The sequence below is a fragment of the Asparagus officinalis genome, chromosome 3 (assembly GCF_001876935.1).
Source record: "Asparagus officinalis chromosome 3, Aspof.V1, whole genome shotgun sequence".
Classification (NCBI taxonomy): Eukaryota; Viridiplantae; Streptophyta; class Magnoliopsida; order Asparagales; family Asparagaceae; genus Asparagus; species Asparagus officinalis.
The window spans coordinates 47,701,497-47,725,010 of record NC_033796.1 but is presented as its reverse complement, the minus strand read 5'-3'; the positions used below and the strand labels follow the sequence as shown (position 1 = coordinate 47,725,010).

Here is a 23,514-nt window from a genome sequence, read left to right as displayed (position 1 = left end):
GCGAATCCTTGTTTTATTTTTCTCAATTTTTACAGTTGAAAATGATTCGCTTCCCGATAATGGCATAAACAAGAAGTGGCAAAACAAACCAAAAATAACTTTTGCCTTTTCTGTACCTCGGCATAACTCAATATGGTCGACATATTTATCTGGAAGATTTACTTTCTTAGATTCAGTTTCAAACGCGAAGGCGAAAGGCGTCTAAACGTGATAGGCTTTTTTACTCCCATCGGTGGGGACCTTTTATTACCGGGACTCTGGCTATCGCGCTCATACGTCCCAGGGTTTTTGACTTTCGACGGGCGCTCGGCTCGGCGCTCGGGTCGTTGGAACCGGCCCGCTCGCCTTTGCTCTGGGATTACGGGCCCCGCATCGAATGAGTTTCGGGGGCTTTTGGGGGGCGTCCGAGGATAGCGGATCTCAGAAAAAAAGGAGGCAGTAAATAAAAAATCCTACCTACTAAAACCCCGTCGGCGTTTTCCCATCCTCCCCGCCTCAAATAACCGACCGATCCCTGAACCGGGACTCAGCAGCCCACCATGCCTTTAAAACCTTCCAAGGGAAACTCCCAGCCCCCTACCTCGTCTCCTCATTTCCTCGAACCCCAAAACAAAGCCCTAACCCTAAATCCCCAAACCCCCCAGATTCCCCCAAATCGAGTCGCAGGCCAAATCCACGGCGACTGTCCAGGAGCCAGACAGTCGCCGTCATGAGCCCCAGCCGCAAGCGCCATCCCGGACGCCGACGACGGACGACGCCCATCGCCATCCTCAACGCCTGTCATCGACTTCCGATCAAGCACGGCGGGCAGCGGCCCCGACCCCCACCACCATGAAGCCCGTCTTCGACGCCGTCAAGGGGTCGCTCCGCCGCGAGCTCACCTTCGACCAGCTCTACAACAAGTTCAGAACCCTGAAGCACCGGTACTACAGGACCGTGCAGTCCGGCGTGGGCCCCACGGAGTTCGACCGGGCCTTCTTCGACCTCTCGGTCCGCGCTTGGGGCGAGAAGAAGCCGAGGGAGGCCGAGCCGAAGGTCGAGAATCGGGATGATGGTGATCAGCAGGTTGAGGAAGAGGAGCAGGAGGAGGGGGAGGAGGAGGAGAAGGAGAATTATGATGATTACGATCCTGGTGATTCCTTCAAGTATTTGACCGATCAGATGACTAAGTACTTTAAAAGGGAGGGGCTTTCTTTGGCAATGTTGGAATTGGGATTGAAGCATATGGATAGATCAAAGGCGGCCGCTTTGGAGAAGAAATGGAGGGAGCACTTTCAAGAGGAGTTGAAGATCGAAGCTGAGTACTGTGATTTGAAAAGAGAACTTCTTGATGCTCTTGTTGCAGGCCAAAAGGGCGCGAATTCGTGAGGATTTCTTTTTCAGATTTGGTGAGTATTTGTTGTTACTTTTGCTTAAGAAGTTTGATTTTTTTTTTCGGTTTGTATTGGGGATATTTAAGTTTTTTCTCACTTAGTTTGAATTGAATTGGATTGGTGATAATTTATCTTGTTTTTGTTTAGTTAATTGTGCTCTTCTTTCAATCCATTCCGTGATCGCTGTTCAATATTTTGTTGGTATGTCACCTTTTTTTAGGAAAAGGAGGGTTTTAGGACATGTTATAAAAGTGAGAGATTGGAGGGAGATATACAAGAAGAGCAAAATTTAAACTTCCCAACCAAAGTGCATGATCCAATAGCATATTGAAAATTTTATGCGATTGTAGAGGATAAATGTGATTTGCCTCTAGTAGGCGCAACATCACTGATGTTTTGAGAAATCCATAGCTCAAGGATTTTATTCATGTTTAGTTCAAATTTAAATTTATGGTACTGTTTATTAACTGACATAGTATTGACTTGTTAGTTTAGCATATTCATGTGTATAATGACAATATTTAAACCGAAGCTAAATTAGCTAATTGGCTGACAGTTCTTTGATTTTTAAACATAAATAAACTTGTTGAGCCTGTGGCTACGCAAGCGGCCCTTAAGCTGTAATATTGGAATTGGTAGTGATGTTTGAGGCTATCTTTGTAATACTGTAATCGATAAGTCTTTGTTACTCTATATCTCTCCATATATATGGAGTGATGTTTGTGATTTGATATTTATTTAGCAAAATGAAGTTAAAAACGGTGAGGCCAGCAAAACCTGACGAGAGAAAGTATGGGAATCTTACCTCTTCTCATGATAACTCAATTTGTTTAATGAGTTATTGCCTCTTATAACGTTACCTATACATGTATGTGTGTGCGTGTGCATGTGCTTACCTGATTGTTGGCCTTGACTCGTCCTCCGTGAACAAACCTTGCAGAGGAATCACTAGGTTTTTCAAGGAATTGGATGTTTGCATTTTCATGGCTTCCACTTTGTCCATGCCTGGAGCATGTTATGTGATAGATGTGAGTTACTATAGTAAGATAGTAAAGTTAGATTCCATCCAGATATATATGGAAAAAGGGATATTTGGTGCCAGCTCATTTTGTTAAATGAGCTACCAAGACATAGACAAGTAATGAGGCATACCTTGTTACTCACATTGGAGCAAGTGGGCCTCTGACTCATTCTGTTAGTTAGTTACCATCTCAGTCCAATGCATACCAATGTAGAAATCAAACACTGTATGAGAACATATATATCAAACTTTATATATTTGAAGCTTTGTTCAATTTTTCAAAGATTATTTCTACTTGGCTGGCAATACATGAAGACTCTTAATTCATCTTTGGGAATCCATTATTGGAAGGAAGGAAACAAACTCTCACAACTCGGGGAGTCTCTTACACGCTCAAGTATGGTTATATGGATATGGAATGTAGGAGAGATGATTTTTCTTCTTTTTAGTGCAAACTCTAATGTATAGATTGCTTTATGGCAATTCCTCTCATTCCAAAAATATATTGTCGTTAACGGTTTCTCTAAGTGGCACGCAACTGCCATTATTGGGTGCACATGCTTTCCTAGGGCCCCACAAGTTTGCTAGTTTGTAATTTGTGTCATTTATTATTGTGGGGTTCTAGTTAATTACTTATGGCTACTAAAAAGGGTATTATTGAATATCTCAAGCAGGGTCTAACGAAATGAGAAAAACAAAATTTGGCATCGTAGAATGTGTGTCTAAGGCAAGTGTGGACTTCATATCAGACTGTTATGACAACCAGTCATATGGATGGGGTTTTCAGGACGTCTTTTAAAAAATGACCTCTACATTTGTATTATTACAAAAACAATAGAAACATACAGCAGAATTCAAACGAAAGCTTCCCTGAGCACTAACTCAAACAAATGAGTATGCAGGATGTCAATTTGATTTGACTGACCTTCAATTAGGACTCCTCTTTCTCCTTAGGTCCCAATGATGTAGCTTGGGTCATAATTAAGCTAAATTTGAGTTTAATGAAGCTCCAATAGCAGCGTGCATGTCCTGTGAGAATGAGCTAAAATGAGCTGAAATACGGCACACATATTCCATTACCCTGTGAGAATGAGCTAAACTCCTCTTAGACCCTAACATCCCTTCCTTAACTATTGGGTATCTCAGACTTTTTAGCAACATTTGATCGTGCTGCTAGGGTAATTTTTTAATAGAATACAGTATCTTTCTACAGATTTGAAAGCTTGTGGTGTCTTCTCTTATCAAAATAGCATGTGCCAGTTGTGTGCGTACATAAGATCATTGTTTTAAATATGTAGCCAATATATTGACTGATATATTCTTTTAAAAGGCTTGCTTCAAAACAATATGATCTTAACATCCTTTACCATTTTTTGCTTTTTTTTGGTGATAATATCCCTGACATGGCTAATATATTGGCCTACATGTTACTCGATATATTCTTCTATATAGCTTGTTGCAAAATAATATAGCTCTAAGAAATTTATGTTTTTTTTAGCAAAAGTTCCATCTCTATGAAAATTTGAGCAAAATTCTACTAGGCTCTTTTGCCTAAGAAAGTTTCTACAATTGGTTAGTAATCGGTAAACATATATTAGTCATAATATTGTATGCTTAGATTTTGTTAAGTATTTAGGTTAACATTTAAGGACATTATATTATATACACACATCATCGGATGCGGCACTTCGATATTACTAGTTATCCTCGATATTTCCTTGATATCCACAATCCGATATGGATTTTAGCTGTCCAATGTTCCCCCGAGATCCGATATGTAAAACCTCGCATAAGATATGTTGTTGCATTTCTGCGAAAATCTGCTTACAATTAAATGAGCCCTACTTTAATTATAGGGAAATTTTTAGAAAACTAACAGTACACCCACCAAAGGCCAAGTTTTTATATAAGAAGTGCATGTGCTATCGAGGTGCAAGGTGCAATGTGGGGCGTAAAATTCCCTTACGTGCACAAGGCGCAATGCGATGCGCGCGCCTCACTGAAGCAAGGTGCATTGGAGTTACTAAAACAAAATACATTTAAAGAGTAAAGCACAACAAAAATAAAAGGGTAAAGCACTGAAGTTACTAAAATAAAGTTACCAACTTACTGTTAAGTTATAAAATTTAAGTTTGTTCTTAACAAAAAATTTATATGCTACTGTATCTGCTTAATTAGAGAATTAATGAACTTAAGCTACTGTATCTTCTTAATTAGATAATTAGTGAACTTAATAGTCAAACAAAATTTACTAACAGTAAAATTAATTCAACTAATAGGAAAATTAATTCAACCAAATCAATCAAATATCCCGGAGCCTATCCCGCCGCTGTCGGTCCTCCTCACAGGTAAAATTTTTATTTTTTTATTTTTAAACTGTTCTTTGACTTATTTACTGTTTTAGCACTTATAACTATTTTTAAACTTTAAATAGTTAATTTTGTTCAAATTAGTTTGCGATATTATTTACTATTGCGATGACTTGTTATGTTGGACATGGTGATATTTCTTAGTATTTAGTTACTAATTTTGGCTATTTAGCATTTATGCATGGTTGATTATGGATCTAAGCTTGTTATTTAATTTTTTTGCGATTTTATATGAATTTAACACATATTTTTGTGAATTATTATAATTAAATAAATTAAAAAATAGGCAAATGCCTAGGCGCCGCCTAGGTGCTAGGCCCTGGCTCGAACGCCTAGTCCGCATAGCGCCTTCTATAACATTGGTTGTATTATGTGCTATCTCTATGCTAAATGTTGAATCATAAATGTTTGTAAGATCTCTAAATGCTGATATAAAGATTATGTTCGTAAGATCTCTACAGTAGAAATTTTGATGTAGTATGCGATGGAAAGAAGAAAAGGGATCAAGGAACTTGCTGATATTATACAATGATGTATATTTGTATATTGTGAAAATAGAAAGTGAAAATTATGACGGTAAGTTGTATAATATCAGCAAGTTCCTTGATCCCTTTACACTAAGTGTCTTTTTCTAGAATACTGAACTGTTAGTTGTATTATGTGCTATCTCTGTGCTAAATATTGAATCATATATCTAGTACATCATTCGTTAAAGAACTATACCGTCTAAGCTGTTGCTTCTTGTCAGATTTGCACTTATTGGAAAATAGAGGGTGATGGCATCTTAACTATGTGGCTGAGTTACATACTTATTTGTAAAATATTCATATATTAACATGCCGTGCATGTTGTTGGTTGATGTTGTGGGCATTGACTTGAAACTGTTCAATGTATATATTTTTCTATGCTGGTCAATCATAGTTTTCCCTCATATATGATCCTGAATACTGTTTTTTTCTTCGATGATGGATGTTTTCAAGTTTCAGAAAGTGTTTCTGTTCTGCCTCATTCGAGTGTCTTGGTCGTTCGTCTTTTTTGTTACTATTATTCAAATATTTACCTCTTTGATATTCAAACTTAACTAAAGTTTACTATTGGATAATGTCCAAAACGAGACTCCAAACGACGAAGGAGAATCTTATCAGAAAGGGGTGGATGGGGGGATCCAATCTTTTCCCTTTGTGATAATGATTCAGATACTGCAGATCATCTTTTCTTACGTTGCTCTTATAGTCAGGAAAGTATGGAATCTCTTTAAATATATATTGCCGGTTGATAACTTATGAGAGCGTATCCAGGAACTCTTTGCCTCAAATGGCAGTTTCAAGTAAACTATGGGGGATTTTCTTTTCTGCTTTCTGTTGGCCTGTCTGCAAAGCAAGACGCGATCTGATTTTTCAATGAAGAGAAAACTGAACCTTGTATGTTGGCATCTAAAATCGCACATTTTTCATCTTCTGCGCAGGGAATTCAAGTAGGGTATGAGCTGCGAAGCTGAAGACCGTTGCTGAAGAGAAGGGCTGAATCCAATCATCCAGATTGAAGACGAAGGTGTTGGTGGGAACTTCTGTATTTCCTTGTTTTTGGTTGTAGTACATATACTGTTGAAATTGTTTTTGAGACACTTTTTAGTTTTATTTTGGGCGCCATGAGCTGGGGGCCTATCAGCTCATGAAACAATTGTTACCTTGGTTGTGTTTGCTTCCTCGGTTTTTCATGCGATGGCCATCTCATGTTTCAATGAATATTGTTTTCAACGTGAAGCGTTGAAGAGTGGCGGCTAGGTGCTCTGCCCTCCCTCTTTTCGTTTGAAAACTCAATTCATTCGGCACTGAGGAAGCCTCCGCATATCCTAGTGAGCGCCTCTTATCTTCTATGAAAGTTTTCGAATATGGGGTCTCCCCCTATTTTTAACCCAAAATAATAATAATAATAATCATATTCCCTTTAAAAGTACGAGCTCAAGAAAATCTTTTCATGGTTAGCATTATCCTTAACTTTTTTAAATATTACATTGTTATCCTAATATATTCTATTTATCTTATCTTCTTTGAATTAGTAACTAAATGATTTATCGTATTTAAAATGAGATTTAACATGTTATTGGATAAAGAAAATATGTTTGATATAATGCAAATCCTTTACTTATTTCAGATCACAGAGAAATCTAAAAAACATATGCTAGCCAGCACCTAAAATTTTTGGACTTTGTAAAAAAAAAATCCTCCAAGTTTTTTAAATTGCAAAAACCCCCCCTACAGATTTAAAATTTTATTAAAACATCTTGAAATTTATAAAATTTACTTATTTCAATTCAATAAGAAATCTAAAAAATATATGCTAGCTAGAAACTAAAAGTTTTTTGATTTTGAAGAAAATATCTTGTAAGTTTTAAAAATTGCAAGATACCCTTAAAAATTCAAAATTTATAAAAAACACCTTCAAAATTTTAAACTTATAAACACAATAAAAACCTACAAATAACACAAACAACCCCCAAAAATTTATGAAATTTATAATAAACACTCTGAACTATTTATAAATTGCAAAATAAAACTCTCAAAATTGTAAATTTATAAAAATTCTGATAATTTCTAACCTAATAGTACATTGAAAATATAGGAATTATAAATATCTCTTACATAATTTATAATTTAAAGAAAACACCCTTGAAGTTTCAAAAATTACAAGCAAAACCTTAAAATTCAAAATTTATAAATAACACCCTCAGAATTTCAAACTTATTAGTAAATTGAAAGCATAGGAATTATAAATAGTCTATAAATAATTTACAATCGGTAGAAAAGGCTTATAAGTTTAAAATTTTATAAAAAGCCCCTAAATTTTATAATTTATAATAAAATACCATGAGAAATTCTAACCTATGGACACAAAAATGTATATACAAAATTACTAACAACCCCTAGAAAACTAAATTTTACAAAAATATCATGCTCACTTTAAACGTATAGATTTAGGAAAAACCTTTCATGGTCAAAATTACCCGTAACTTTTTTGAAAAGAACATAAATGATTGAATTTAAATTTACAGAAAAAACACCCTTAAAGTTTAGCACATTGCAAATTACCTCTCCAAAGTTTAAAAATTTTCAATGATTTTTTATAATTTCTTAATTTCAACATAATGTTTAATAGTTTTGTGTATTTGTAAATTATAAAATTTTAGGGTGTTTTTTTATAATTTTTAAAAAAATTTAGGGTGTTTCTTTTGTAGTTTTCTAAATTTTTATTGTGTTTTCAGTGTAATGCATAAATACATCAATTAATGATGATATTAAAGAGTAAGTTGTTCTTAAGATTATTAGGCTATAATTAAGTGTACAATACATCACTGTTCCTAGACAGTGTAATTTAAATATGCCAAAAATTCATATAAAAATTCCTTTACGAATTGAATGGTCACCCATCTTTTGAAAACTTCAAGATACTAATAAATAGAGATATTGTGCTATATTAATGTATTTATAACTCATAAATAATAGACCAGTCTGGATTGAAAGAAACAATAACGATAAGGTTACTAGACTATAGTTAAGTACGCACATCATTATTCCTGGGCAATATAGTTTATATATGTAAAACATTTCAGATAATATATATAGTGGTTAAAAAGTTTTTGATTTAATGTACTATTTTTTATAAATTATATTTAATATGAATCTACCATATAATTTTGACTGTGGTCATCATAAATTTAATACGTTTGATTGATTGACTATAAACTTATATAGATCATAGATTACTTTACTTTCTCACATGAGCTAATATTTGGTACTTAATAATTTAAATTATTACTTTGAAATTTAATATAAAGAGGAGCTCTAATAACATTTATTTATTTACCTACATCATAATACAATCTTAATTTTTATTTTTGTTGGAGATTTATTTCATAGTTAAGTGTATCAAATTAGTAACTAAAATAATAATTAATTATGCTTAAATTAGGATGATTATAGTTGGTCACTCACTATGAAGTTTTTATGAATATATATACATTACTTTTTATAGCTATCTGCACTGTCCATGTATAATTTACAAATTACTTCTTAATTTGACATATAAAATTACTTTTTCTTTGTAAAAATTTCTTCTTTGACTTTTAGACTCTGTAATCACTATATCACCATTTTAGAGTAGAAAGGACCTCACTCTAAATGACTTCAAGCCAATATTTGAGTTGAACTGTAGTACATACTTTTGCTACTATGTGTATATATTTTTTAAGAAAATTATATCAACACTTTTTAAGTAGAAGAGAATATTCTACCCTCTGATATTATAAAAACTAAATATAACCAATTGAGTGATTAGCAAAAGAGAACTTACATCAGAAAAGTGTGAATAATAAGATAAAAAAAAGGTAATAACATTGACAACAATACTACAAATAACAAATTATAATATAAAGTTAACATATTTTGTGAAGCCCAACTACTCACTATAAGCATTGAGTTTTCTATATATACTTTATAATTTATTTAAAAATGTCATATATAGTAATATCGCTGTAATAGTATCGTTATTAGAAAAATTTCTTCATGAATCAATATTCTATATTCTATAGGGAGATATGTCACTATATTTTCTATATTCTATAGGGAAACGAGTGATTGGAACACAATGAAATGTTGGTGCATTGCGATAAGATCATGTTTAGCACGAGCTAAAAAACTAGTTTAATAGAAATAGAAGCTCCGATAAGATTTATTTATTTATATATAGGATGTTATCATATCAATTCTAATATTTTACTTCATATTAATTCCATAGCTACATGTATCAGGTTAGTAACACCTTATTTGGATGGAGGTTAATAACTGGAAGTTAAAGTGAAATTTTAATTTCACCTTGTTTTTGTGAGTTTTTTTTTTTGAGGGGTTAGAGGATGGAATAGAAGGTTAAAATTTCTTCCATTTTCCTTCCCTCCAATTTGGTGGGGTAGAGGATGAAATGAAAACCAATGCAAAATTTTATAATGTGATAAGACGATTATACCCTTATGACATTAAAATCAATGACCAAGATATACTCTCATTTAATAGGTAAGGGTATTTATGTAACTTTATACATATTCACTTCACTTCCCTCCTCTTTATTAGAACTCCCAAATAAGGTAAAACAAATTTACTTTCGTTCCCCTTACTAAACTCACAACCATCATTTTATCTTTTCACTTCCATTCTCTACCTTTCCTTTCCATTATTTAAATTTCCTTTCCTTTCCTTGGTAAACTTCCAAACAAAGCATAACTAAATTAATAATTTATATGCTGCAATTATGATGAGTGTAATTAGTGCCTACTAGTGAATTTCCATGAATAATATCCTATTTTCTCCTACTATTTTGCACTTCCCTTGTATATTTGTAAATTAATCACTAATATCTTCACATAAAGTTTTTTAGGAATTTTATTTTTGTTTAGAAATATTTTATACTCATATTGAAGATAATATTAGTTTTATGCATTAGTAATTAGCAATATTTTCATGTATAGTTTTTATTTTTCTTAAACTGATTAAAAAAGTGAAAAAAAACATGTTTTAATTAGTTTATTTGCAAGTAGTCTACATGGTTTTGATCAGGGGGCATTTGTTAGTTTGTAAGATATACAAAGATCTGCAACAAAGGAGATAGAAATTTTAGATGGGTTTATATATAGGGTTTGTGAGCTTTCCTAATGTGAATCTTTCTTATCATCAATAAGTAGGTATATAAAAAAAATTGATCTTATTTAGAGCAACATATTATATGGTAACTGTGAAAGACATAAAATCAAAATAAAAATCAGTGCGATTAATAAATAGGAGTTTTTCTATTTAGGACCATCCAAAACATAGTAGTTTTTTCGGTGAACCACCACAAAATTTTCTTGTTTGTAAAACCACATTGAAAATACGAACCATTAACAAAGTGCCACCACACTATAGTTTTCATCCTTATTCTATTAAATAACATGCTAAATTTCTAAAATACCCTTTAAGGTGGAATCCACCAATCTTTTATTATATTTTCACACCCTAACAAAATACCTTATCTCCCTCCAAAACTTAGTTAACTTCCTCAAAAATTTGTAATTCTCTATAAACACCCACCAATCACCCCCTTCAATTTTTTATACACAATGGACATTTAGTTCATTTTACACCCTTACTTAACAAAATAGTGGATGCAGTTTTGCTTGCTTCCAGCCAGGAAGGCACATAAGCTATTGGACGGATTCAATTGATGGAAGCTCTTGGTATCCTGCAGGAGGTACAAATTGCGAAGAATGGAGGCGATCGAAGGGTCATAACAGTGTTTGATGCTTTGGAGGTTGTTCAAGAGTTGAAAGTGACACCACGAAATTTAATTCAACTGGGTGGAATGCACGTGCAATGCACGTGCAATGCACGTGATCAAATATTATAATTGTTAATTTTTAATTTATGTATTTACTATAATATAGTTGTAAAAATGTTAATGATTATTGTAATGTATTAAAAAGTTTCAGATATAAAATCTTGTTGGTTTTAACATTTTACCTTCAACATAATTAGTGAGGTTTAAAGTCTTAAAATATTAATGACCAGAGAGCAATTTAATGATTTGAAATTCTAATTTTAAAATATTAATGATGTAAGCACCAATATCTTAAAAACTATTATTATTAATGAAAAATAAATCTTGGATTCATCAACGTAAAATAGTAGGTATTGTCTGGTCATAGAAGATTTTGTTTTATTATAAAGAAATCACTTGCACCTATTGTCTACTTCCACTTTTTATTATCTGGCGACCGAGTATTATAGATATTCAAAAACTTATTTCTAGAAATTTCAAAGTTAGAATGTGCAAATTCAATCAAGAAAGAAAATATAATTATGTAATCAATTCCAAAATCTGATATTGTAATCTTTCTACATCTTCTCAACTAATTAATTAATTTGTCAAAACGATTATTGTCTAATTTCAGAAAACTATAAAATATAATCTGAGAATGATTTAAACATATTTTGTACACATATGGATTGTATTTTAACAGAATAATTTAGATCTATCCAATATTGAATAATATCCAAAATTTTAGGCTAAATAGTTAAAAGAATCTAATAACACTCATATCTAAACTATATGTTTCATAAATGTGAGATATATAAAATGAACAACTTAATTTTATTTTGTTAAATAATTTATTACAAACCATAAAAGATAGGGAGAATCATAAGGATCACATAGCCATCTTAAATAAAGATTAAATTTCTCTCTACGAATTTTGTTGCAAAAGAATTTTAGAGATACTGATAGACTTGCTATAAAACCCACTCTTATAAGATTGATGTCACATGTGTCTTAAAATTGTGCTTTGTTTAAGGGTTAATTTTAGAAAACTTTTGCTCAACGATCGGGAAAATGTTAAACCCCCCCCCTACCCCTCAACTACTTGAAATGAGTAAATCTTTATTCATCAAATTTGGGGGTTTATAGTTAATTTATCTCAACTTTATATTTTTGATTTACCCTATGAACTTTTCTCAATTAACATCTCAAAAATAATATCGTTGAGTCGAATTTATTATGTGATAAGTACTTGACTTGGAAATACCAAAATATCTCAATCATAAAAGAATTTACTTGGTCTTTGCTAGATGAAAGAAAAATTGAAGATTTAGAAAAAAGAACTGTAAATTGGTCGTAAATTTTTTATTATCAATTGAGAGTTTCTTTGGAATTTTAACAAAATCACATATTAAAGTCTTTTACATTAACGAGGTTTGTAAAAAGATGTGTAAAAGACCAGGAGAGTTTTCATAAGACACGCTAAGTCAAAGGGTGTTTTCTAAAATTGCACCAAAGTTAAGAGGGATTATCTACAACACCTCTATAGTTAGGGGGCTTTGTCAAATTAAATTAGTTGGGTGATTTTTTTGAGACATTCCCCATAGTTAAGAGAGTTTTCAAAAAATTAATTATTCTTTTAAATTTAGCTTATTTACATATTCATTCCTCAAATGTTTTATAATTTAATATTAGTCCCTAAATTATAAGCAGTTTTAAAAATTTAAGGGAATAATGTAGAATTATTAGAGATTTAAAATCAAGGAAATGATACCTAAATTACCTTTAAATATTGCTCTTATACGCAATATATGAAATATCGGCTAATATATCACTATATCGACTGATATAAAAGGTTAAATACTTTATCTTAATAATATTTATGGTTTTATATTGTTTTCTTTTATTTGGAGAATTTTTTCTATATATTGATCACTATCGAAAATATTGGCTGGTATAACAAAATCGAGTCATTTTTAATTTGATTGTGGGCTTCGTATTGAGTCGTGTTTGGAAACCAAAACTAAAGCACAAGTCACACAAGCTACAATTCATATTCCAAATCTCTTCACTCTCAGCTCTCCCAAATCTTAAGCATATATCTTGACGTAAATTCTTACGTTAAAAATTCATCAATATTTGAGATTATAGATTACAATGTTATATTATGTATGAGCATTATTATCTCATATGAGACCCATATATTTTTTACATAACCACGATTATTGCAATCCAATATCATGGATTTTATTTGTCCAGCATTTATATGATGTCCAACACTTTGTAGTAGTAATTTGAAAGGCTCTTCTAAAGTTTTCTAAGTAAAGTATATAAATTCAGAAATAATTTAAAATCTTGAGATTATTCAAAATATGATGCTTTAATTTTCCTACATCTCCTCTAATATATAAATATAACCTATCCCTCTAGCCTCATTTTATATGATGAATATTATTTATCAAAGGGATCACATACTATTGCTTTTGGTTAACAAAGGCTTAATATCTTTATTAGCTTAATTAAATTAAATACATTATAGTTTATAAAAGTTTCAATTACATACATCCACTTGTATCTTGCTGCATTTAAATATCCTAACATTTTTTTAAATTGCATGTATGTACCTTCTATACGCAAGAAGACTATTTGTAATTTTCCTATATGAATATAATGGTATAATTTTAGGATAATTCTATATTTTTTACTCTTTCTATTAATAATTTATTAACATGTAATTGTCTATTAATACATTATTAGACATTACTAATAATTAATATGAGAGTTTTACAATAACATTAAAAGTTTTAAGGATCAAGTTAGACAAACTTGAAGTGTCATATAATATGATTAATTAATAATAATAATTAATTTAGTTTAGTTATGATTAAAATATAATATTTTAAAAAAAATAGGGGTAACATAGTCCATAGAAATTTTTTCTACAACTTCCTTTTTTAAAGGGAGTATGATTCTAAGCGAAGTATATAATTTCATTTATAATTCAAAATATTGAGACTTATACAAAATATGATGCTTAAAATTTTCCACATGTTCTGTACTATATAAATATAAGCTAAGCCTCTGACCTTATATTATATGATGAATATTATTTATCAAAGGAATCACATACTATTGTTTGTGGTTAACAAAGGCTTCAAATCTTTATAGGCTTAATTAAACTTAAATACCTTACAGCTTACGAAAGTTACACGCATATAAAGGCTTCAAATCTTTATAGGCTTAATTAAACTTAAATACCTTACAGCTTACGAAAGTTACACGCATATACCTCCACTTATATCTTAATGCACTTAATAAACTTAAATACCTTACAGCTTACGAAAGTTACACGCATATACCTCCACTTATATCTTAATGCACTTAAATATCCTAATGTTTTCTAAATTTACATGTTTATACTTATATACGCAAGAATACTCTTTATAATTTTCTTGTGTGAGTGCCCTGGTATAATTTTAGGACAATTCTATATTTTTTACTCATTCCAAAATAATTTATTAATGTGCAGTTGTCTATTAATAAAGTATTATGCATTATTAATAATTAATATAAGAATTTTACAATAACATTGGAAGTTTTAGAGCCAAGTTAGACAAATTGAAGTGGCGTGTAATATGATTAATTAATAATGATAATTAATTTAGTTAATTTATGATTAGAATATAATATAAAAAAAAAGGAATCTTGAGATTATTCAAAATATGATGGTTAAAATTTTCCACATCTTTTGTATTATATAAATATAAGCTAAGCTCATGTCCTCATATTATGCAATGAATATTGTTTATCAAAGGGATCACATACTATTGCTTATGGTTAACAAAGGCTGCAAATCTTTATCGGCTTAATTAAATTTAAATACCTTGCAGCTTACGAAAGTTACACTCATATACCTCCATTTATATCATAATGCACTTAAATATCCTAATGTTTTCTAAAATTACATGTTTGTACTTATATACGCAAGAATACTCTTTATAATTTTCTTGTGTGAGTGACATGGTATAATTTTAGGACAATTCTATATTTTCTACTCCTTCCAAAATAATATATTAACTTGCAGTTGTCTATTAATGCATTATTAATAATTAATATGAGAGTTTTACAATAACATTGGAAGTTTTAGGGCTAATTAGACAAAACTAAAGTGGTATGTAATATGATCAATTAATAATAATAATTAATTTAGTTAATTTATGATTAGAATATAATATCAAAAAAAATAGGGACAATATAGTCTATAAAAAGTTTTTCCATAACTCCCTCTTTTAAAGGGAGTATGATATGATATGATATGATATAATATGATATGATCATGTGCTAGAAGTAATTCATATGAAGAACTATGGTCTTGATTATGCGCAGTTTTCTCATTCTCGACGTGAAGGCAATATGTGAGCCCCATGACTTAGTAAAGAATGGATTAACCCGTCATAATATATGCATTTGATTATTTAACTTTCCAGATTATGCAGCCAATCGGGCATCTTTGGACATTGCTTGATTTTTAATGCAAATTTTATCCTATATATAAAAAAAGATATCTGACTTGGTGTCTGCTGATGGTACATATTTTCATGTTGGTTTTGTGAAAATTGAAATTCTTTTGGTATTAAAAAAAACACTATATTTTGTATAAAAACCCCTATTCATAATTATAATAACATTATCAGACTAAAAGTAAATTTTTTTAAAAAAGAATAGTATTACTATATTATGAGACTAAGAATATTGAAATACTAACCTTGTGCAATGCACGGGAAAAATACTAGTAAAGTAAAATAGATAATTCATCCTTGCATTTTGGAGAATATGCTTCCTTTTTTGCTAGGATGATAGAAAGAACTATGCTTTCATCTTTCATATTTATATAATATTAGTATGTAAACGTGCTTTGCATGTAATGCATATTAAGTAATGATATGAGACTAAACATTCGAACGACAATTTATTAATATTTATATTAGTTTTTCTCTCAACGAATTTGCATACTTGTATAACTAATAGATTGATGTTTTTTTTTTCAAAAATGGGAGGTGAACTCGGTCGTAGATCGGTTCATTTCTAGATCGGTTCGTTTCCTCTAAAGAAAAGCAATATAATCTTCTCTCTCAATTATCACCTATGAATTTTGTCGATTGTGAGGCGTTCTGGTTACTATAATCAAGGGATTGAGTCACCTATCAAAATTCTCACTTCCTCTATTTTTTTTTTCTTTTGATTCTTTTATTGTTTTCTTTTGTGCATTTGAGCATCCATATATAATCTAATTTTATGCAACACTGAGATCCAAGTGGAATGTTTATGGAAGTAGATTAGTCCTGAAACTATTAATGCATAATTAATTAAGAGAATTTGATTAGTGTGTGAGAGAAAACACATGAATGCTTCACTACTATTCATATTCAATGCATTATTAGTAGGTTCAGAAGAGCAGATGTTATAAATTAATTTGTTAGTAGGATCAAAATATTATATCGCAATATTTTTTTTATGGAAAAAAAATATTAAGACACATCCAAACTAAACTAATAACCTAGAAGCACAACGAAGGAATGTGGATAAATATTGCTCCTTATCAGACTACAAAATATTATGCAAAACCGGCGTGTGTGGTCTTCGTGAGCCATACGCAAAAACCAGTTCAAATTTTCTTAGCCCTTACCGACCAACACATGAGCTGTTACATTCCTCGTTTGACGAACTATCTAAAATCTCATTCCTCAAGTCATGTGCAACATCGCTGAATATCATCCACTAATTAAGTGTTTGAAAATTCAGTGTTGCTCCGCTCAATTTTGGATATCCCTAATTACCACTTCCACATCTTCTTTGAAAATTACTTTTGCACATCCAGTGTCAAGAGCAAATGTAATAGCTTCCCATATCGCTTGAAATTCTATATGCTCAAAATTACCTCGTATCTAAATATTATGATAAGTAAGTAATATATATTATGATAGTTTTATATGCTATTTCTAGACTACGTGCACTAATAGGTTAACATTTTTTATATTAGTATTCCTCTCCACGAATTTTATATATATCAGACGCACATATTAATATATTATAGTATTAGATTAGATGTTAGATGTTCAATTAAATATTAAATTATCTTAAATTATAATATAATTTATAAATATAAGGTATAGTATTATTATCTTAAATATTAAAATTGTATATTTATTGTATAATACTTAATATCCAAAGTGAAATATTTATCTTATTTAACATAAGACTAACATGGTTAAAATTTATGATATATATTAGTTGTTATGTTTATTGCAAGAATAATTATAATATAATAAATAGAATGAATTGAATAAAATTTGAGGAATGTGATTAAAGTTTATAACATATATTTAGTTTTTAGTATTAGTTCTTATGTTTATTGCATGAATAATTATAGTGTAATAAAAGAATGAACTGAATAAATTTCAAGGCATTATTTGAACTTATTAAAATTTGGAAGGGTAAAAGAGGCAATCAAAAGTCTCAATACCCTAGTCCTCTTTTATAAATAGTACAGATATAGATTTAGGGTTTTTTTATTAGTTCCTCACATCTTTCAAAATTTGAAAGTTAAGACCTCAAAAAATTCACATTTTGAAATTAGACCACTAGATCTTTTTTATGTTTTGAAATTGGTGTTTCTAGTTAGGGGCTGTTCGTTTGGCCAAAAAAACCTGGAAATCAAAAAATAGGAAACCTATTTCCTATTATAATGATTTTGAAGTTGTTTGGTTGGCTTAAAAAAGAAGGAAATTATAGAATAGGAGATGAGATGAGATGAGTTGTCACCTTATTATTGGATGATGTGAGTGATTTTTTAAAAAAACTTATTTTGAGGTTGTTTGGTTGGTTAAAAAAATAAGGAAATGAATTGGAGGTATATTATTGGATGATGTTTTGAGGTTGTTTGTGTTTGGTTCGTTTTTAAAAATAAGAAAATAGATGAGATGAGATGAGTTGGAGGTATATTATTGGATGATGTGACACGTACTTAAGGAAATTGATTTCTTGTTTTTTTTTGAGGAAATGGATGGAAAGTAATGTTTAATGAGATGAAATGAGTTGTCACAATATTATTGGATGATGTGTGTGATTTTTAAAAATGAGATGTGATGAGTTGGATGATGTGACACATTTCTTGTGTTTGTTTTATTTTTAAAGGTAAGAAAAGAGATGAAATGAGATGAGTTGAAGGATAAAAATAATATTTTATTAGATGTTGTGGGTGAGTTTTAGGGATGGAAATTGATAAAAATATTATTTTATTGATTTCCTTGTACCGATTTCTTTTTCTTGGTTTTTAGGAAACCAACAAAACAGCCCCTAGGCCGATTGAAATTGAGAGAATATTCCATCAACTTTTACATTATTGTGTACAACTAAGAAATGGAGAAAACATTCTCTACACAAGTACTTATTTGTAGGGCTGAGCACGGTTCGGTTCGGGTCGGTTTTTATCAAATTTTGAAAAACCGAACCGAACCGTCCATTATTCAAAACCGAACCGAACCGTTGCAAGTCGGTTCGGTGCGGTTCGGTTCGGTTTATTCGGTTCTAAACAATTAATAGAAGTCCTAGATATCAAATGAACCCCCGGAGCTTGGGAGACAATACAAAAGTCGATAATATATTCATGAAGATTCCCCTGTACAATACATGAAGATAAAGCACTATACGTCCCTTGCACAATTCAAATTTGGAAGCACTATACGTCCTTGGACATCACTTTGTTACCCAAAAACATCCTTAAATCAAGAACTCAACCCAAATCTACTTCTAAACTAGCATCATACCAATACTGCTAAAATTTTAAAATTAAAAATTAGGGATTTCATCGAATAAAGATAACTATAATACTGAAATCCATAAAATTGAAAGAAAAAACAAAAACATTCAGGAAACCTGCACTGCATGAGGTTGGAGGATCCTTCTGCAAGTCCTTCAACTCCTTCAAAATCCTCTTCGACGCCATCAGCAATCAAACAACCTACTGAACAAAATAACACCGAACAACATCAGATCTATCCAATTTTTAAAAAAAAATATCCAGGGGAAAAAATGAAAAACTTTATGAGGGTGATGAAGAATTCCTCTCCTCAGAAGTGTTTTCCGACGAAAAATACCACAAAATCCCCAAAAAAAATGCAAATGAAAAAATAGAAAATTGAAGAAAGAGGAGAGACCTTTGGCGACGTACTGGATCTCGCCGTCGGGGGCGTTGGTGAGGAACCACTTGGCGTTGGTGAGAAAGAGAGGAGAGAGTGTGTGTGAGATTGGATTGTAGAGAGAGAGAAGGGGGAGCGTGGTAGGCGGAGTGCCGAAGTGGGTTGGCGGCTGTAGTTGGAGACTTGGAGGGGAGTTAGGGTTTAGGTATGATGGGTTTTAAGTGAACATCAACGGGTCAGGTCGGGTATGTGTTACGGGTTAAAAATGCAGCGTTAAATTCGGTCGGTTCGGGCGGTTCGGGTTGAAAATTTTTCAACCCGACCCGAACCGACTTGTAAATAAAACCGACCCGAACCATTAAATTTCGGTCGGTTCGGTCGGTTTTTTCGGTTTGGACCGAACCATGCTCACCCCTACTTATTTGGATCAATAGTACTGGTTTATCACATAAGAATGTCTAGCTAAATTAATAAGCTGTCAATGAGTAGTAACAAGATCTGAGGTTCAATTCTTCTGGAAAGTGCCCACATGAATTTAATTTTCCACAATACCTGAGGTCATGCATTGTGGGGTGACCCTTAAATAATAAAAAAGTAATGGTTTATTCTATGGTCCTCGTAACTATTAGATTTTTTTTAATTAATATCATTTATGATGTTCACTGATTGAAGATAAATTATTGATCACTTATAAACATTCTTTGAAATCAAAGTTACAGCGGATTCGCAGGCCAGGAAATGATCAATTGATCCTAACTCTAGGCGTAAAGGGAGCTTAAATAAGGTAGGCCTAATAGAAAACAATTCATTTTTACGGACGGTTGCACTTCGACGTAATTAGAGGCATGGCAAAAACTTCATGCTTTCCCCTCTACAGCCTTAAAATTAGGGGAAAATTGTGTAAACGTCTCAAAAGTAATAAATTTATGTGCTGTAGTCCCTTTAACTTTTTTTTATTTGCTGCAGTCTTTAAATTGGAGATCTATGTGCTGCAACATTTTTTTAGTAATTATTCCCTACCAAGTAAGCGTAGAGAGAATAAAAAATAAAAAATCCAAAAATGCCCTCATCTCTTCCATTCTTGTCTCTCTAAATTTAATAGTCATGGCTCCTCATTCCTCCTCTTTTCTAACACATCTCCTTCGTCCTCTCCCCCTCTTCCTCCTTTTTCTCTCAGACACTGACATACCCCTCTGCCACCACCGAACTTAGGTGCACGCTCCGATCATATTGTTGATCTGGGGTTATATATTACATAGAAAAACTCAATATGATTCGTTTTTTTGCTCCCACTAATTTTCCCTGCTCTCTCTTTCTCCCCCCAAATTTGGTCGGCAATGGCAATGGCAATGGCGAAACCCTTGAATTCGTCGAAGTTCTCGTTGGAGGATCCGTCAAACAACATATTGGTCTCCGACACTAAAGGCGAAGAACGAGGCGGAGGAGACGATGTTGGAGGAGGACGAAGAGGAGCTCGTGTGTTAAGTCTAATAAAATTCATAATTTCTATTTGAACATCGTAGAAGATGAAAATTTAAAGAAATGCCAGCTAAATATGTTAAGTTCAAATCTAAGGTGAAACATTAAGTCTAATTTTTATGTTAAGTCTAATTTGGTTCATATTAAGTGTGGATTATATGTTAAGTCCAATTCGGTTCATGTTAAGTCCATTTAAGTCTAATTTGGTTCATGTTAAGTCTAATTTGGTTCATATTAAATCCAATTTAAATCATGTTATGTCTAATTAGGTTCATGTTAAGTCCAATTTGGTTCATATTAAGTCCAATTCGATTCATGTTAAGTCCAATTTAAATTATGTTAAGTCTAATTCAACTTATTTTAAATCTAATTTCATGTTAAGTCTAATTTAAATCATGTTAAGTCTAATTTAATTCCTTTTAAGTCTAATTTAAACTACGTTATGTCTAATTCAACTTGTTTTAGTCTAAAAACAAGTTAATTTGGATTAGACTTAGCATGAATCATGTTAAGTCTAATTCAAATTATTTTAAGTCTAATTTCATATTAAGTCCAATTTGATTCATGTTAAGTTCAGTTTGATTCATGTTAAGTCCAATTTAATTCCTTTTAAGTCTATTTTAAATCATGTTATGTCTAATTTAACTTATTTTAAGTTTAAAAACAAGTTGAATTAGGCTTAACATGAATCATGTTAAGTCTATTTCAACTTATTTAAACTCTAATTTCATGTTAAGTCCAATTCGGTTCATACTAAGTCTAATTCGGTTCATGTTAAGTCCAATTTAAACCATATTAAGTCCAATTTAGTTCATGTTAAGTCTAATTTGGTTCATATTATATCGAAGTCCAATTTAAATCATGCTAAGTCTAATTCAACTTGTTTTAAGTCTAATTTCATGTCAAGTCCAATTTAATTCATGTTAAGTCTAATTTAATTCCTTTCAAGTCTAATTTAAATCATGTTATGTCTAATTCAACTTGTTTTAAGTCTAAAAACAAGTTGAATTAGACTTAACATGATGCCATGAATCATGTTAAGTCTAATTCAACTATTTTAAGTCTAATTTCATATTAAGTCAAATTTGATTCATTAAGTCTAATTTGATTCATGTTAAGTTCAATTTGATTCATGTTAAGTCTAATTTAATTTCTTTTAAGTCTAATTCAAATCATGTTATGTCTAATTCAACTTGTTTTAAGTCTAAAAACAAGTTGAATTAGACATAACATGAATCATTTAAGTCTATTTTAACTTATTTTAAGTCTAATTTTATGTTAAGTCCAATTTGATTCATGTTAAGTCTAATTTAATTCATTTTAAGTCTAATTTCAATTATGTTAAATTCCTTTTAAGTCTAATTTAAATCATGTTAAATCTAATTCAACTGTTTTAAATATAATTTAATGTTAAGTCCACTTTAATTAGACTTGAAACAAGTTGAATTAGATTTAAAAGGAACTAAATTAGACTTAACATGAACCGAATTGGACTTAACGTGAACCAAATTGAACTTAACATGAATCAAATACGACTTAATATGAAATTAGACTTAAAATAAGTTGAATTAAACTTAACATGATTCATGTTAAGTCTAATTCAACATATTTTTAGATTTGAAACAAGTTGAAGTAGACATAATATGATTTACATTAGATTTAATACAAGTTGAATTAGACTTAACATGATTTAAATTGAACTTAACATGAACCAAATTGGACTTAGCATAAACCAAAATCAAATTGGACTTAGCATAAACCAAAATCAAATTGGACTTAACATGAGCCAAATTAGACTTAACGTGAACCGAATTAGAATTAACATGAACCGAATTGTACTTAACATGAGCCAAATTGGACTTAACATAAATCATACTGGACTTAATATAAATCAAATTAGACTTAACATATAATCCATTACACTAAATATTCAACAAATTAGACTTATTATTCGACCCAATAGACTTAACATACAATCCTTTGGGCTTATTATTTAACCCGATAGTCTATTATTCAACCCGATAGACTTAACATACAATCCCAAGATATCTTATTTTTAGGATTGTTAAATGTGTTAGAGCTGTCTCATATCGGCTAGATCTTCCAGCACCGATGTCAGGTGTACACGATGTCTTTCATGTTTCAATGCTTAAGAAGCACTTACGTGACGAGGAGCAGCAAAGAGTGATTGATACGCTAGATTTAGAGCTTTAGGCGGATTTGACCACCATTGAGATTCCAGCTCGCATTCTTGCTAAGGAGGACAAGAAACTTGGAAATAAAATGATTCCGTTAGTTAAAGTACAGTAGTACCAAAAAGGAGCTGAGGAAGCTTCTTGGGAGAGCGAGGAAGATATGTGTCGTGACTACCCACACCTATTCGAGCAGGTATAATGATGAATTATAGTATTGTTGTGTTCATGTTATTAGTATAGTCGTATTTACACTTAACGCTAGAATGTGGGTATTAACACTTAGCTCATAATCATTCGGAATATATGGTATATACATAGGGGTTCCTTGTTTGGATTTTTCGCCCGACGTACTGGTTCTGTTTAATTAGGGGTTAAGTGAGAGTATTTACATTTCAGATGTTAAGTGTAATTCTTTGCTTGTGATTCATATCTGGAAATTAATGGTATGAGATGTGTATATGAGGGTTTCCTTGTCTGGATTATCCCCTCAACGTGCTTTTCTCGTATTATTAATCTCTAAGATACGATTGCGGTATTTAG

At 31.3% G+C, this 23,514-nt stretch overlaps 1 protein-coding gene and 1 long non-coding RNA gene across 3 annotated transcripts; one reads left to right on the top strand and one right to left on the bottom strand.

The window, feature by feature from the left end:
* On the top strand, nucleotides 757-6,480 carry LOC109834034 (X-linked retinitis pigmentosa GTPase regulator-interacting protein 1-like). 2 transcript variants are annotated; one of them, XM_020401917.1, is made up of 2 exons: nucleotides 757-1,388; nucleotides 6,229-6,480. In XM_020401917.1, exon 1 carries the CDS (start codon nucleotides 832-834, stop codon nucleotides 1,366-1,368), a length of 537 nt encoding a protein of 178 aa, XP_020257506.1. In that variant the 5' UTR covers nucleotides 757-831; the 3' UTR covers nucleotides 1,369-1,388; nucleotides 6,229-6,480. The 2 variants fall into 2 exon arrangements, with proteins under 2 accessions (XP_020257506.1, XP_020257507.1); XM_020401918.1 differs by lacking the exon at nucleotides 6,229-6,480 and adding an exon at nucleotides 6,062-6,214.
* LOC109834035 lies at nucleotides 2,646-19,483 on the bottom strand. The gene is made up of 3 exons (XR_002245430.1): nucleotides 19,319-19,483; nucleotides 19,038-19,125; nucleotides 2,646-3,423 (listed from the first exon to the last, which is right to left on the bottom strand). It is a non-coding gene; the product is annotated as an uncharacterized LOC109834035 (long non-coding RNA).

What these genes read in the sequence shown, in the direction of transcription:
- LOC109834034 (XM_020401917.1), top strand. Translation starts at nt 832, where the DNA reads ATGAAGCCCGTCTTCGACGCCGTCAAGGGGTCGCTCCGCCGCGAGCTC.